We start from the raw sequence: 12,847 nt of genomic DNA, 5'->3' as shown, positions 1-12,847 counted from the left end.
CAGTAACATCTTTAACATTTGAGCTAGTTTAAAACTTCGTGAACAGCCAAACCAAACCAACATGAATGACTGCTGAGTAGGGCTTAGTCCTGAATGCCTCCTGAAATCATCAAAGGGTTGCTGGAAGATAAAGAAAAGAAAAATGTTTTATTTAACACATGAAATATACACATTACACATTAAACTACATTTATGTCAGTTAAAGACAGACAGGAAGAGGAGGACAGATTTGGTGGACAGACACTCTTTCTCTGACCTTACCTTATTGTAGCTGTCCTCTGGTAGTCCATGAACTTGCAGAGGAGAGTGGAGACATGTTTGTTCACTGCTGTCTTTTTCTTTTGCATGAGTCGTCCTTTTGTTATTGATGTTACTTTTCCTTTTGCAGCTTTTGTTCCCCTTTCAGGGTTGAGGCCTGTGAATCACCTAAAACAGATGGGAGACATATAGCTCAGTGTTCAAAACTACCCTTTTCTTTACTTTAAGTTACATATTGCCTTTTTTAGATTAAATGCTTAACGTTCAGGTACAGAGACACATTTCTATAGACAGAGGGGAGACAGATACATCCAAGTCTCAGTGACAGAGGGACGTATCTGCCTCCCCTCTGTCTATAGACCTAGGGATGGCAGATACAGTAAGGTGCCGTTTACACGAGACCATTTTCATTTTGAAACGGCGTCATTTTGATGCGTTTCGCTCTTCTGTTTACACGACAACAGATGTGTTTCGGAAACGGGGTCCAGAGTGGAGCGTTTCAGAAACGCACCGGCTTGCGTTCTCGTGTAAACACTTGAAACCGGGGTGATTTGAAAATGCTCGACTCGCACATGCGCACTATGGTTGCGACGGCCACAGTTTTTCGCGCACGCGCAAATTGATAAACGGTACTCCCGGATTCACGAGTGCTTCTTATGCTTTTCTTGTGTTTTTACCGTTTTGTAATTCAACGTTGTGTGCACCAGTGATCCAACCTCTGTCATGTCCTGGGCCGTTTGCCCAGCATTTTGTGTTTATAAGTTTATTTCCTAAGTTTGTCCTCCCAGTATGTTTGATGTCTTGTTCCCAGTGTTGTGTGTGTCTCTCTGTATTCTGTGTCAGGTTGGTGTCTCTGTTCCCTTGTCATACTTCCTGTTTTATTTTGATATCCATCTGGCCCCTGTCTGTTGTATTCAGTTTTGCTTCCCTCTGGTCTCGTCTTGGTTATCAGTGTCACCTGTGTTCCCACCTGTTTCCTCTTCCCTCATCAGCCCTTCTGTGTATTTAAGTCCTGCGTTTTCTCTGCCTGTTGTCGGGTTGTTGACGTTATTGTGCCTGTGTGTGATGTTTCCGCTTCAGTGTTCCCTCGCTGTGTGTCTCCCTGCTCCTCCTCGGGTTTTTGGTTTAGTTTTTCCCAGTGTAGGTTTGTTTTTGTCTTCTGTTACATCCCAATAAATCACTTTGAGTTCACCCTCTCCTGAGTCCTGCGTTTTGGGGTCTACCCGCTCCAGCCACACAGCCAACCATGACAACCTCATCGTCAGTCCACACAAAACCTCTCACATTGGCCGTTTTGTAAGTAATGAACAATTTGCCAAACTACCTACTGTGTCATTCCATGCATGCGCATCTTCATAAACAAACTTTGCAAAGAGAAAACCAATGCCAACTTGTGGCCTGGCATGGGAACTACATCGTTTTCATCATTTCACATGTCATCGTGTAAACGCGGATCGTTTCTGAAACGCTATCGTGTAAACGAAAGGCTGAAACGCATCAAAACAACACCGTTTCCAGTGAAAACAGCTTCGTGTAAACGGGGCCTAAGATAGCAATAGCCTACTGTATCTTCCACCCATTTGTCTATAGACAGGGGGATGGGAGATACAGTGAGACACCCTGAAGAGTACATTGTGCATATGTTGTACTTACTGAGGGCAATGAGTTGTGGACTTGGCGGCAGGTTGTGTGTTCCTTCAAGATCTGCAGCTGTAGCACACCTCTGTAGCACATCACAACATAAGATTACCTAAGAAAAAACGTACAACAGTTGGATTTTATTTTTCATTCTTCCTCATTTGGTTGCTGAAGGACCTCCAGCTGTTTCCCAGTAAAGGTTTTAAGCTGGTTACAGGCAGTGGCGGTCCTAGCCTGTTTGGCGCCCTGGGCGAGCATCCCTGCCGGCGCCCTCCCACCCCCACCCCAACCGCCCATAGCAATCGCGCAGCAGCGCCTACCGCACTACTCCACTTGCACCTGCTGTGTGGTGCATGTAGCTTTCTGCCATGGTCTGACAGACAGCTTTTAACTGAAGGTCTCCCCACCATCACAGGCACACTCGGAATTTCTTTTAAATTTTATTTGAAAAAACATGGAAGAAACTGAAATATTACACAGCTTCTGCTTACCTTCATCTTTGCTTATTTCTCCTGTTGTTCTTTTCTCTTTTTCCTAAACTGCACACCTGATGGCTTTGACCTTTTCCTTTCCATCTGCCGTAATTTGCACTGAAGCTGAATAGGTTATAACCACCGCCCATCCACAGGGTTGTCAGATCTGACTGACAGTTGCCAGCCCAACACAACAAAACCTCCATTGAAACTCATGTTAATAGCACCAGGTGTGATATATATTTAACTAGAAGCACTCAGAGAGCGCAAACCTCCGCCAAGGCCATAGGGTCACTGACGCTGTAATACGTGTATCTAAATACTTTGAAATAATCTTTCATCTTTCCCAGACAACAATAACCCCCTATCCCGCAATAGTGTGTTACCTCGACCAGATCGCGGCTCCTAACCGTAGTAGGGAGACCTCTGGTCTCTACTTCGCTTGGCTCGTAGCTGGTAACTAACTTGCTCATCCATGTGGGTCACCTTTAGCAAGGCGGAGAAATGCAGCAAGTCGAAGGATTTTAGCAACAGAACTTTTATTCCTTTTTCCACCGCCACCGAACACACTTTTTCCCTCGCGCTCGTCTCCCACGCTAGCCCGCATACACACACACGGGGCAGAGAAAAGTGGGTGGTGTCTCTTAAAGGGGAAGGCTCTGCCTGTATCCCGCAATACTGAAGAATCCTTAAAAAAAATTCCTGGATCCAGATCGTGATTTGGATCGCCACCAAAATTTAATCACTTCTTCCTCTTGTCATTTCCAACCACTCCACAAAATTTCAGTGACATCCGTTCATAACTTTTGGAGTAATTCTGCTGACAAACAGACAGACAAACAGACAAACAAACAACGCAACCGAAAACATAACCTCCTTGGCGGAGGTAAATATACAGAGCTTTGGGTGAGTTGCCTTTATTTATAATTCAGCAGTTACTGTTGGCTGTAACCAGGCCAAAACTGTACAGGCATGAATGAATGAACCCGGCTGACTGTCTCACTCTCACGCCATCACTGCTTCACTTGACTCGCACCCCAGGCTGAGAGGAGAAGGGGGCGGGGCAGCGCTGTGTGTGTGTGACGATCTAGTGAAGCAGTGACAGCGAGACAGAGAATCCCCCGCCTGCCCCTTTCCTTCTGTTACAACCTGTCTGACCATTGCAGAAAGCTACATGCAATACACAGCAGGCAGAGGGCGCCCATTACCCCACAAGTGGAGTAGTGCGGTAGGCGCTGCTGCGGCGATCGCAATGCATTGGGGGAAGGGGGGCGGTCATGCCGCCCTAGATGAAATGCCGCCCTGGGCGGCTGCCCATGTCGCCCATATCAGAAACTGCCACTGTTTACAGGTAAAAGCGCTGCTGCCTGGGACACTAGAATAACGGCTCCTTTCTCTCCACCTGAGCTCAGTAACAGCTCTGCCTTTTTATGCTTGCTGCGCAGTGTGCAGACAGACTGCACGTGAAACAGTTGCTGTTGTGTTTTTGTTGAAAAACTGGGGGCTGCATGAGTTTAATGCTGTAATGCTTTTTATTCACAAGCATCCTCCAAATTACGTTTCTACTGCAGCTCTATTTTTAGTCGCTAATCAGGGTTTAAAGATAAAAAACATTTTGACGGAGCCCCTCGGTACTGAAGGGCGGGGGTGTTCGGCCCCAAACAATCGCTAGTGCTAATAGCAAACTGTGGTTATAGCGCCCGTCCTGGTGGCTACAGCTGAAGTAAAGACTGACATTCTCTGCACAACACGCACGCGTGCGCACACACAGCACAGAGCAGTGGGGGCGTAGAAAAACTTGTCAGCGAGGATCCACTCGTGTAAAGGGTCGTTTTTTCCAAATGATGGAAATCCGCCACAGCGACAGAGTACTTTAATGTCGCTAATGTGGATGAAATGCTCCACATGGAGACACCTGAGCTGCAGAGTTAAAAACATCGAAGCAACAAATTTGTCTCGAGGATTTTTAATAATCGAACTATTTGAGTTATTCGTTGCAGCCCTAAAAGTTGTATTCAATTTTCAATTTGTGTATCAAAATACATGAAGGTTGTTATCTACCTTTCATGTTGGGACTTTTTTTGTTAAATTAGAAGCCTGAAATTTTCATTTGATCTTCATTTTTTCTCTTACTTCTCCTCCGTTCATACCGGCTGTCATTTCCATTTCTGTAGCCGCGAAATCAAGAGCAGCACGACCATAGTGAGATCAAATGTGCACATTGTTAATGAAACTGCCCCTGCTCTGTGGTAGATTGTAAATTGCGGTGAAATGATACAGGTGCAAGCGGCGATAATAGCAGCCTCAGCAAGGCGCAGCGCCTGGCGATCAACCGCTAGCTAGAAGACTGTGACAGAAGCGACAGTAGCTCACCACATAAAATATTTTTTTTGCCCACTAACAGACACAAAACTGCAATAAAAGTGTTAAATCCTAAGAAAGTACTTACCCGGTGAAAATCCTTGTTGGTCCCGCTCTCTAGCCCGCGAACATTCGCCTCCGGCCGGTAAATAACCCACAATGCAACTGTACATTTAAAATTTACAGCACAGCTATGCACGTGATCCAGCGGTCCAATTAAATTCGATATTCTTTTCAGAGGCATTTCAGTTTACAGTAAAGAGCTGTATTTTCAAAATACAGCAGCCTTACTGTATTATCATGCTGTAGTTTTTACAGCCATTCGTTACAGTGCAGATGGTCATCCCGGTTTGCGATGACACGTGCGACTGAAAAGTAGCATCTCGGCGCTTCTTGGGTCAGGATATTTTAACAAACATGCAGCCAACCATGAGAGCATCAATCATGTACCCAACAATACACTGCATCATGACCAGCACTACACCCTCGTGGCACCTGGGAGACAGTGCATGACCCGTAGCCAATGGTGCACTGTGTCTCCACTGAGAAGAGAAGAGCACAGATAAAATTATCGACAGATAGCAGGGTGCTTGGTCTACAAGATGTTTTCAGATGTGCTGATTTGTAGTTCCTTTTCTAGGTCATCTCTTATGAAAGCATTCAAGAAAGAGAACCCAGTGAATAAGAACCATGTAATAATGTAGTACATCATGAAGACAAATAAAAACCAGCTGTACTGGAGATCCACAAAAGAAGTAAAGATATGAGACAGGAAACGGCCTCTTTCAGAAATGTGACAAAGGTTGGCTCGGAACTTTCCATCCTTGAAGTTGTCCTCTTGTTTCTCGGGTAATGGTAGGGGTTTGGTTACTTTACTAGGAGTTCACTCCTGGCCTTGGCAAGCCTCTCCATTTCTCTAGCAGGGCTGGATATGTTGCTTGTCACCAGTGAAAGCGGCATGCTGCGGAGAGGGCTGTGAGCAATGACATGAAGGGGACTAATGCAGCCCATGTCAGGCACACTGAGGGGATGGCGAGGGTAGCGTGAAACACTCTTGGTCTCCCTCGGTGAGCAGCAATGCAAGAAACCTTGATCTCTTTCAGTAGACCGTGAGTGTATGGTGGAAGCAAGGAAATGTTCCCACTGGTAAAGAATATCTGTTGCACTTCTGTGGCATTGGTTTGCTGTTCCAAGCTCAGAAAAAGTACCTGGCATTATGTCTGGGAAAAGAAGTGTGTCTGCTCCTGACTGGAAAGAAAAACATTATTTTTGAAGGTCATTTTAACACGTCGGGGCTGGAGCTTATCCCGACGTGTTAAAATGACCTTCAAAAATGTAAATGTAACCATGTAATTTGAAGGTCATTTTAACACGTCGGGATAGGCTCCAGCCCCACTGTGGCTGAATCAAATTATGTTGCTCAGTCCTTCAAATCACTTACAATTACATAATATGTATTTCTTCTTTCCTCTTAAATACCTGGTTACTCACTACTTAAATTTACTCACAATTTAGTTATTTCAAAAACTTTTAAAAAATGTTTTTCACCCTTATCCTAAGAATGAAAACCATTCAAAGTATCTCAGTATTTGTAAGTAAAGACAATTAGATTTTAATTTCAGATAACTTCCATTTAATTCTAGGAGAATTACCCTGAGTTGGGAGATTAATTCTAAAGGGCTACACAAAATAGGATTGAGATTGATTTGTCAGTGGCTGTTTCAGCCTTCATAAATACAGTGGGTACAGAAAGTATTCAGACCCTTTTAAATTTTTCACTCTTTGTTTCATTGCAGCCATTTGCTAAAATCAATAAAAATACTACCCCAGCTTATACATACTGATCAGGTTGGCTTCATCTTAGGAAGACAAACGCATGATAATATTAGATGCTCATTGCATATCATAGACCATGTACAGCAGAACAAAGGAGCAGCCCTTCTGGTAAGTCTCAACACAGAAAAAGCTTTTGATTCTGTCAGTTGGACTTTCTTACACAAAGTTCTTGAACATTTTGGCTTGCACCCAGATTTTATTAATGTCATACATACGATTTACAACAAACCAGCAACACAAATAAAAATTAATGGCAATCTTTCAAGCACTATTGCTTTGCAACGAGGAACGCGACAAGGATGCCTTATTTCTCCATTATTCTTTGCTCTTTTTATTGAACCCCTCGCACGATGGCTAAGACAGACAGAAAATATCAAGAGTGTTAGAATGCAGACGATATTTTGATATATTTGGGTGCATATGGAAATACTGTGGTTAAGGGGGTTATGTCTAGTGTTTATAAAGGGCTACTGATGAAAAATACCCATTCCACAGACTACATCAGAGTAAGATGGGAAAGGGAATGTAATATATCAATATCTACAGACAAGTGGTTAAATTATGTAAGTCTCAGTGGAAATGTACAAATTCTCATATGTGGCAGGAGTTTAATTGGAAATGTCTTATTTGTTTTTTATAACACCAAAGCAAAAAGCAGATTTTGATCCTGGAGAGTTGAGCGTTGAGTGTTGGAGGCTGTGTGGTTCTCAGGAAGCTGACCATTGGCATATATTTTGGGAATGTCCAAAAATAAAACCATTTTAGGCAGAGGCTCACAAAATTATAACTATTGTACTCAATAATAAAATATCTTAACAGTTCCTTCATTTATTTATGGGGAATTGTGATTTCCTGATCAGATCCGCTGATAAGTACTTATTTGCCATTTTTATATCAGCTTGTAAAAAATCACTCACAAGACACTGGTTGTTTCCTGAGCCACCCACAGTCTCTGTTTGGATAGATGTTGTTAATTAGATTTACATAATGGAAGCAATTACTTTTTCCATCCGCCTGAATATGGAGTAAGATAACTCCATAATGCTCCATCTCCACTCCATAGGTCATTATCTTTTTTTTTTCATTCTTTATTTTTATTGTGAAATAGGGAAAAAAAAACATAAAAACAAAAGATGGAATAATATATCCATTTGCTAGCTTTTCATTTTTACAAATCATATATAAACTGCAACATTCAGTAGAGAGAGAAAAAGAAAAAGAAGAAAATAAATAATTAAAGGAGAAAAAATTATATTATACAAATATGCTAATCAGTTATCTTATTTGGGACAAAAGAGTGGGGGACACAAGTAATGAAACCAAGCAAATGATGAAGGAGATAAACAGAACAAACATTATTAATACAATACTTCTGTAAAGTCTGGTTTTAATGGTTTTATGTATCTGGCCCATTTAAGCCACAGGTCAATAAATTTACTTTAGGTATGGAGTAAGATAATTGTCAAAAAGGTGTGTGCACAATTCTAACATTCGTATTCGTAATTGAGAAACTGTGTGGATTAGGACTGTTTTTCTGTGAGTACGAATCTAAAAACTGTGAGTGCAAAGTCTTGTGACTACAACTCCAATTTCTGTGACTACGAACTCCTCCCTTTTGTGTGGACACGAATCCAAGTTTGTGGGTACGAGTAGAAAAGTGCTGAAATGACATCACAGGGTGGAGTAATCGATCTGCCATTATACCACACACAGCATGCTCCAAATTCAAAGATGGCTGAGGACAGTGGACCAGGTGGAGCTGCCAGCTCAGGTGACTGCATGTATCCAGTATTTATATACATATATTAAGAAAAAAAATTACTATTTAAAATAATACCTGAGCTGGTATTACTTTGCTGAATCATGGTGAATGTTGGTGGACAGCCATTTTCAGGTCTCTCCAAAGATGCTCAGTTGGGTTTAGGTCAGAGCTCTGGCTGAGTCAGTCAAGAATAGTCACAGAGTTATTCCGAAGCCACTCCTTTGTTATATTAGCTGTGAAATTTCTTCATACTATAATTCCCCAAAGTGCGCAGACAAATGGCACATTTAGAATATTATTACACAAGGACAAACTACAGAAGAGTTAAATGGTATATCAATATTGCACACATTTTGGACAAAATAATTTTTTTTTTGGGGGGGGGGGCGTTAATACTCACTGTCTTACACTTATTGAATAACTCTTGCACTGAACCTCCTCCCCCAAAGGTGCGGAATGGACAACCATGATAGATTTTGGTTGACAGGGCATGGAGGTTCACCGTCCTCTTGATCCAGCCTGGGTGGCTGCGAAAGGCTCCAGTGCTGCAGTACTAATTGACATCCAGGCACCATCTTATCTCAAAGACCTCATAGTCCCATATCACCCCAACAGAGCACTTCAGGACATCATCAAAGTTTTACAGAGAAACTGAGAAACTTTGTGTACTGTAGTAAAATACCTGTGTTATACACTGGTGTGGGTATTCTGCTTGTATAACCAAAGACACCCCCCCCCCCCCCCCCAAAAAAAAAAGAAGTAGATTAAGTGTCACAACAAAGTCATGCAGTCATCTGCTTTCTGTTGCAACATATTGATAACCACTGCACAGCTGATAGAAGTTTTGAAAGCCTGACGTAGTTTCACCCCCCCCCCCCCCCCCCCCCGCCCAAAAACCAAAGAGTCAAAATGAGTTTTGACTCTTTCCCATGGAAGCAATAGAGTCCCCAGTTTCCGAAAGAAAACCCAAACCCAGGTTCGGACAGGAAGGGCATATGTGTGACACCTGTGCCAAATCAAACATACGGCTGTGGCGACCCAACCCTCTAATAAAAGTTTCCTCAATAGCTTTAATTAACACGCCGTTTAACTCCACTCCGAAATCATTTGGATAACTAGCGGGAATCATACCTCGCCGGCGTCCATACCTTTGAATCCGTGCGAGGTTTGATAACAGTCCAGCTTCATAAGAAAGAAAGAAAGAAAATCACATGTAAAAATTTAACAACTTCTGGGCACTAGCTACTGAAAGAAAGCCAGACTAAGAGATTGTGTAGGAGAAGGGGTGGTGCCATGTCGACGTTATAAACCTAGAAAGTCTCCTCTGAACAGCAGTTTAGCGACGACGATGCACTCAGACAGATGCTTTGATCCAACAACTCGTTGGAATAACATATGGCAACAATGTGTTCGGTGTTTGTCTCTCCCTATAACGCCAGGTAGGTTCATTATATTATATTATATTATATTATATTATATTATATTATATTATATTATATTATCATTAATATCCATCCATCCATTTTATCCAATTGATAGGACGTGAAATTGCCCCTAATTGCGGTTATGATGACCACGGTGGGCGACATGAGACAGACACGAAACCGTGCAAGAACAACAGTTATAACGATGGGCTAAATTATAACTGTACACCCTGTAGCACATGTCCGCTTGGGTATCGCACTGTGACGCCTTGCAATCGAACAGCTGACACCGTTTGCGACAAGACGCCCGTTTCAAGGTAAGCCAGCAAATTCGTGACCGTGGGAAACAAACAGCTGGGGAGGGTGACGGGGATTTTTTTTTTTTTTTTGCAAACACGTCGGCTACGTTTCCCTCTGTGTGCCTCTCTTGAGTTTATCTGATTAACCCCCACCCCCACCCCCACTCCATGTTTTTCTGTAGCGTCCCGGCGACAAAGATTCCTGTCACAGTGAGTAGGCTGACCACAAACACGTACTTGCATTTACATTTAAATTTGTTTTCATGTGGCCACTATCACATCCACTTCTCTTTTCTGTTCTCAGGAGCCAGCAACCTCAAAATTCACCAGTGCGTCAACGGTAATTTTGTGTTCTCATGATGATAAACCCAGGAAACAGGAAATAAACGCACTTATAAATGTTTAGGATTGAATCAGAGTTTATTCATCCTCAACAACAGATAAAACGGTCTAAAGCAAGAGTTCATTCTGTTCTTATTTCAGACTCTGATGTTCCAAAGAGACAACTTGACACAAAGCACGCTACCACCTACACAGAGTGTCTCAGCTGCAGCATGTGAGTTAAGCAGGCATTTGACTGTGTACACAGGACACTGTACTTTATAGTTTAAATTTAACCTTGACTTTTTCCCTTATCTGCAGGGGCAGTACCCTTAGCCATCCTAATTTCCATTCTGGCAGCCTTGTCTGCTTATGTAGTCAGCAGCAAATGGAAAAAAGGTGCGTGTGTGTCTGTGTTGAAAGCAGATGTTTCAAGATAAATAAATGTGCACACAAAGTCTTTTTTAGACTGAGAAGCCGGATACAGGTGGAGCACTGTCTTTAGATAGAGAACGTGCTAGAAAATGTCGTGGAATATTCATTTTACAGCACAGTTTAAAGTTGGTGACCATGATTCTGACATTGAGGATAACAGTCACTCTCCTCTGCCTTTTAAAAACAGCAAAGAGTTTTAACAGGCAACCCTCGTACATCAATCAAGGCTTCGCCCCCCTGACTGGTTCTAATGGCAGCGACGTGGAGGATGTGCTCAGTGAGTCGAAGTTAATGTTATCTAAACATGTGCTACATCTATCCAGACTACTGCTGACTGAGTTATCAGTAGTGGAAAACTGCAGTTTAAATGACTTTTTATCTTTATTTATTTATTTTTTTTAAATTCAGATGCAGCCATTCTGTCAGCACCTTTACAGACAGTGCTGGACAACTTGGATGTTTTGGAAGAGCTGGTGATTTTGTTAGATCCCGAGAGCCACGGGAGAAAGAACACAAAACATCTCGCTTCCCACTGCGCCTTCCCCTCCACTTGGATTACTTACATCTACTCTATGAAGGACAGTAAAAGCCCCCTGAAGGCTGTGCTGGAGGCGGTTACCTGCAAATACCCAGACTGGACCGTAGGGCACTTTGTCAAACTGCTCAAACTTATGGAGCGCAATGATGCCATTGCTGCTCTTGCCAAACTCAGAGTGAATAAGACAGATGTGTAGCAGATACTTTGTTTGACTCCTGCAAGGCTTCTGACTAAAGCACTTGTATCTTTGTCTGGCTACAGTACAACTAATTCTAGGATTTTTAGGGAACAGCAGGACAGGGTTTCCTGAGTTCATGTACGGTGAACAACAGATGAGCAGTGACTAGGGAACAATAAATTCCAGGTCCTCTATTTTTCTCCAACAATAGTAGGAAGCGAAGGATTCCTTCTTGATTTAAAAAAGTGCCTCTTCCGTATCTGCAGTTTAATATTTTCATCACTTGCAAAAGTGACTGTTTATTTTAAAACCTGTTTCCTTCTTTTTTATGCTCTCAGCCTTTACAAATAAAAACCGACATTTATTCAAACATCTTAACATCTTTATTAAGCAAATAACATTATAAATAAAAAAAAGTGCATAGAAAAATTAAACAAGTTTAGAAATATGTATACAAATATTTACAAACTCAGGGTTTATTTATACATGGTAACAAAGACGAAAATTTAAAGAGCACATATTTTCTCATTTTGATGTCTTTTACACTTACTTTAAAATAACCCTACTATATATATATTTATATGTATATTTATATATATATGTGTATATAGAACAGATTTCTTAACAGATTCTGGGCAAGATGGTCATGATAACTTCAGGTTTTGACTAGTGCCTTGCATCCTTCATGGCAGGCACACACACACACACACACACACACACACACATACGATGACAAACACTGCCACACACACACACATTCAGATACACACACCTGGATATTAAAACCAAGCTATTTTTCATCATCATCCTCTCTTTTTGCATCAGTATTCCCAAACATCTGTCTAAACAGCTGAGGTAGAATCCTTGCAAGGAGTTGGGAGTGACTCTGCTCTTGTTATCAGCTAGGTGATTGACAAGTTATTCTGGGCTCCATCCCAGTGATTGGACATGCAAGAGGGGAAAAGGGGGTTGAGATCAAGACAAAACATGATATAAATCTGCTCCATTAAAATAGAAGAAGAGGGGTGGGAAGGGTAGAAAACATAATCATGGGTCTGAGTAGGCAAACAGTGCTCACTTTACTCCTGTGGCTGATTCTAAGACCGTCAGTAATCTACATAACAAAAAGATTCTTTAAAAATACCTGCTGGAGAACAATCTGTCAGAAAGGCTTAAATGCACACCACAACTGCCCCAAAGAAAAATTCAAGTAAGTTAGTGGGAAAAAAAAAAAAAAAAAGAGGACAGAATCTGTAAACAAAAAGCATACTTTTTTTGGGGGGGGGGGGGAATTATACACTAGACCGCCACCAGTTTATACACA

General features: G+C 42.0%; 1 protein-coding gene and 1 pseudogene across 1 annotated transcript; one reads left to right on the top strand and one right to left on the bottom strand.

The window, feature by feature from the left end:
• Nucleotides 1–5,070: 5,070 nt before the first annotated feature.
• LOC115794030 (G protein-activated inward rectifier potassium channel 2-like) lies at nucleotides 5,071–5,945 on the bottom strand (annotated as a pseudogene).
• Nucleotides 5,946–9,455: 3,510 nt separating this feature from the next.
• igflr1 (IGF-like family receptor 1) lies at nucleotides 9,456–11,914 on the top strand. The gene is made up of 8 exons (XM_030749042.1): nucleotides 9,456–9,767; nucleotides 9,868–10,069; nucleotides 10,234–10,261; nucleotides 10,356–10,391; nucleotides 10,535–10,607; nucleotides 10,694–10,771; nucleotides 10,995–11,084; nucleotides 11,216–11,914. The coding sequence occupies exons 1-8, from the start codon at nucleotides 9,677–9,679 to the stop codon at nucleotides 11,539–11,541; spliced, it is 924 nt and encodes a 307-aa protein (XP_030604902.1). The 5' UTR covers nucleotides 9,456–9,676; the 3' UTR covers nucleotides 11,542–11,914.
• Nucleotides 11,915–12,847: the final 933 nt, after the last annotated feature.

This window comes from Archocentrus centrarchus, chromosome 16 (genome assembly GCF_007364275.1).
Source record: "Archocentrus centrarchus isolate MPI-CPG fArcCen1 chromosome 16, fArcCen1, whole genome shotgun sequence".
Classification (NCBI taxonomy): domain Eukaryota; kingdom Metazoa; phylum Chordata; class Actinopteri; order Cichliformes; family Cichlidae; genus Archocentrus; species Archocentrus centrarchus.
Note: the sequence above shows the minus strand (reverse complement) of the source record. Positions and strands in the feature narration are given on the sequence as shown.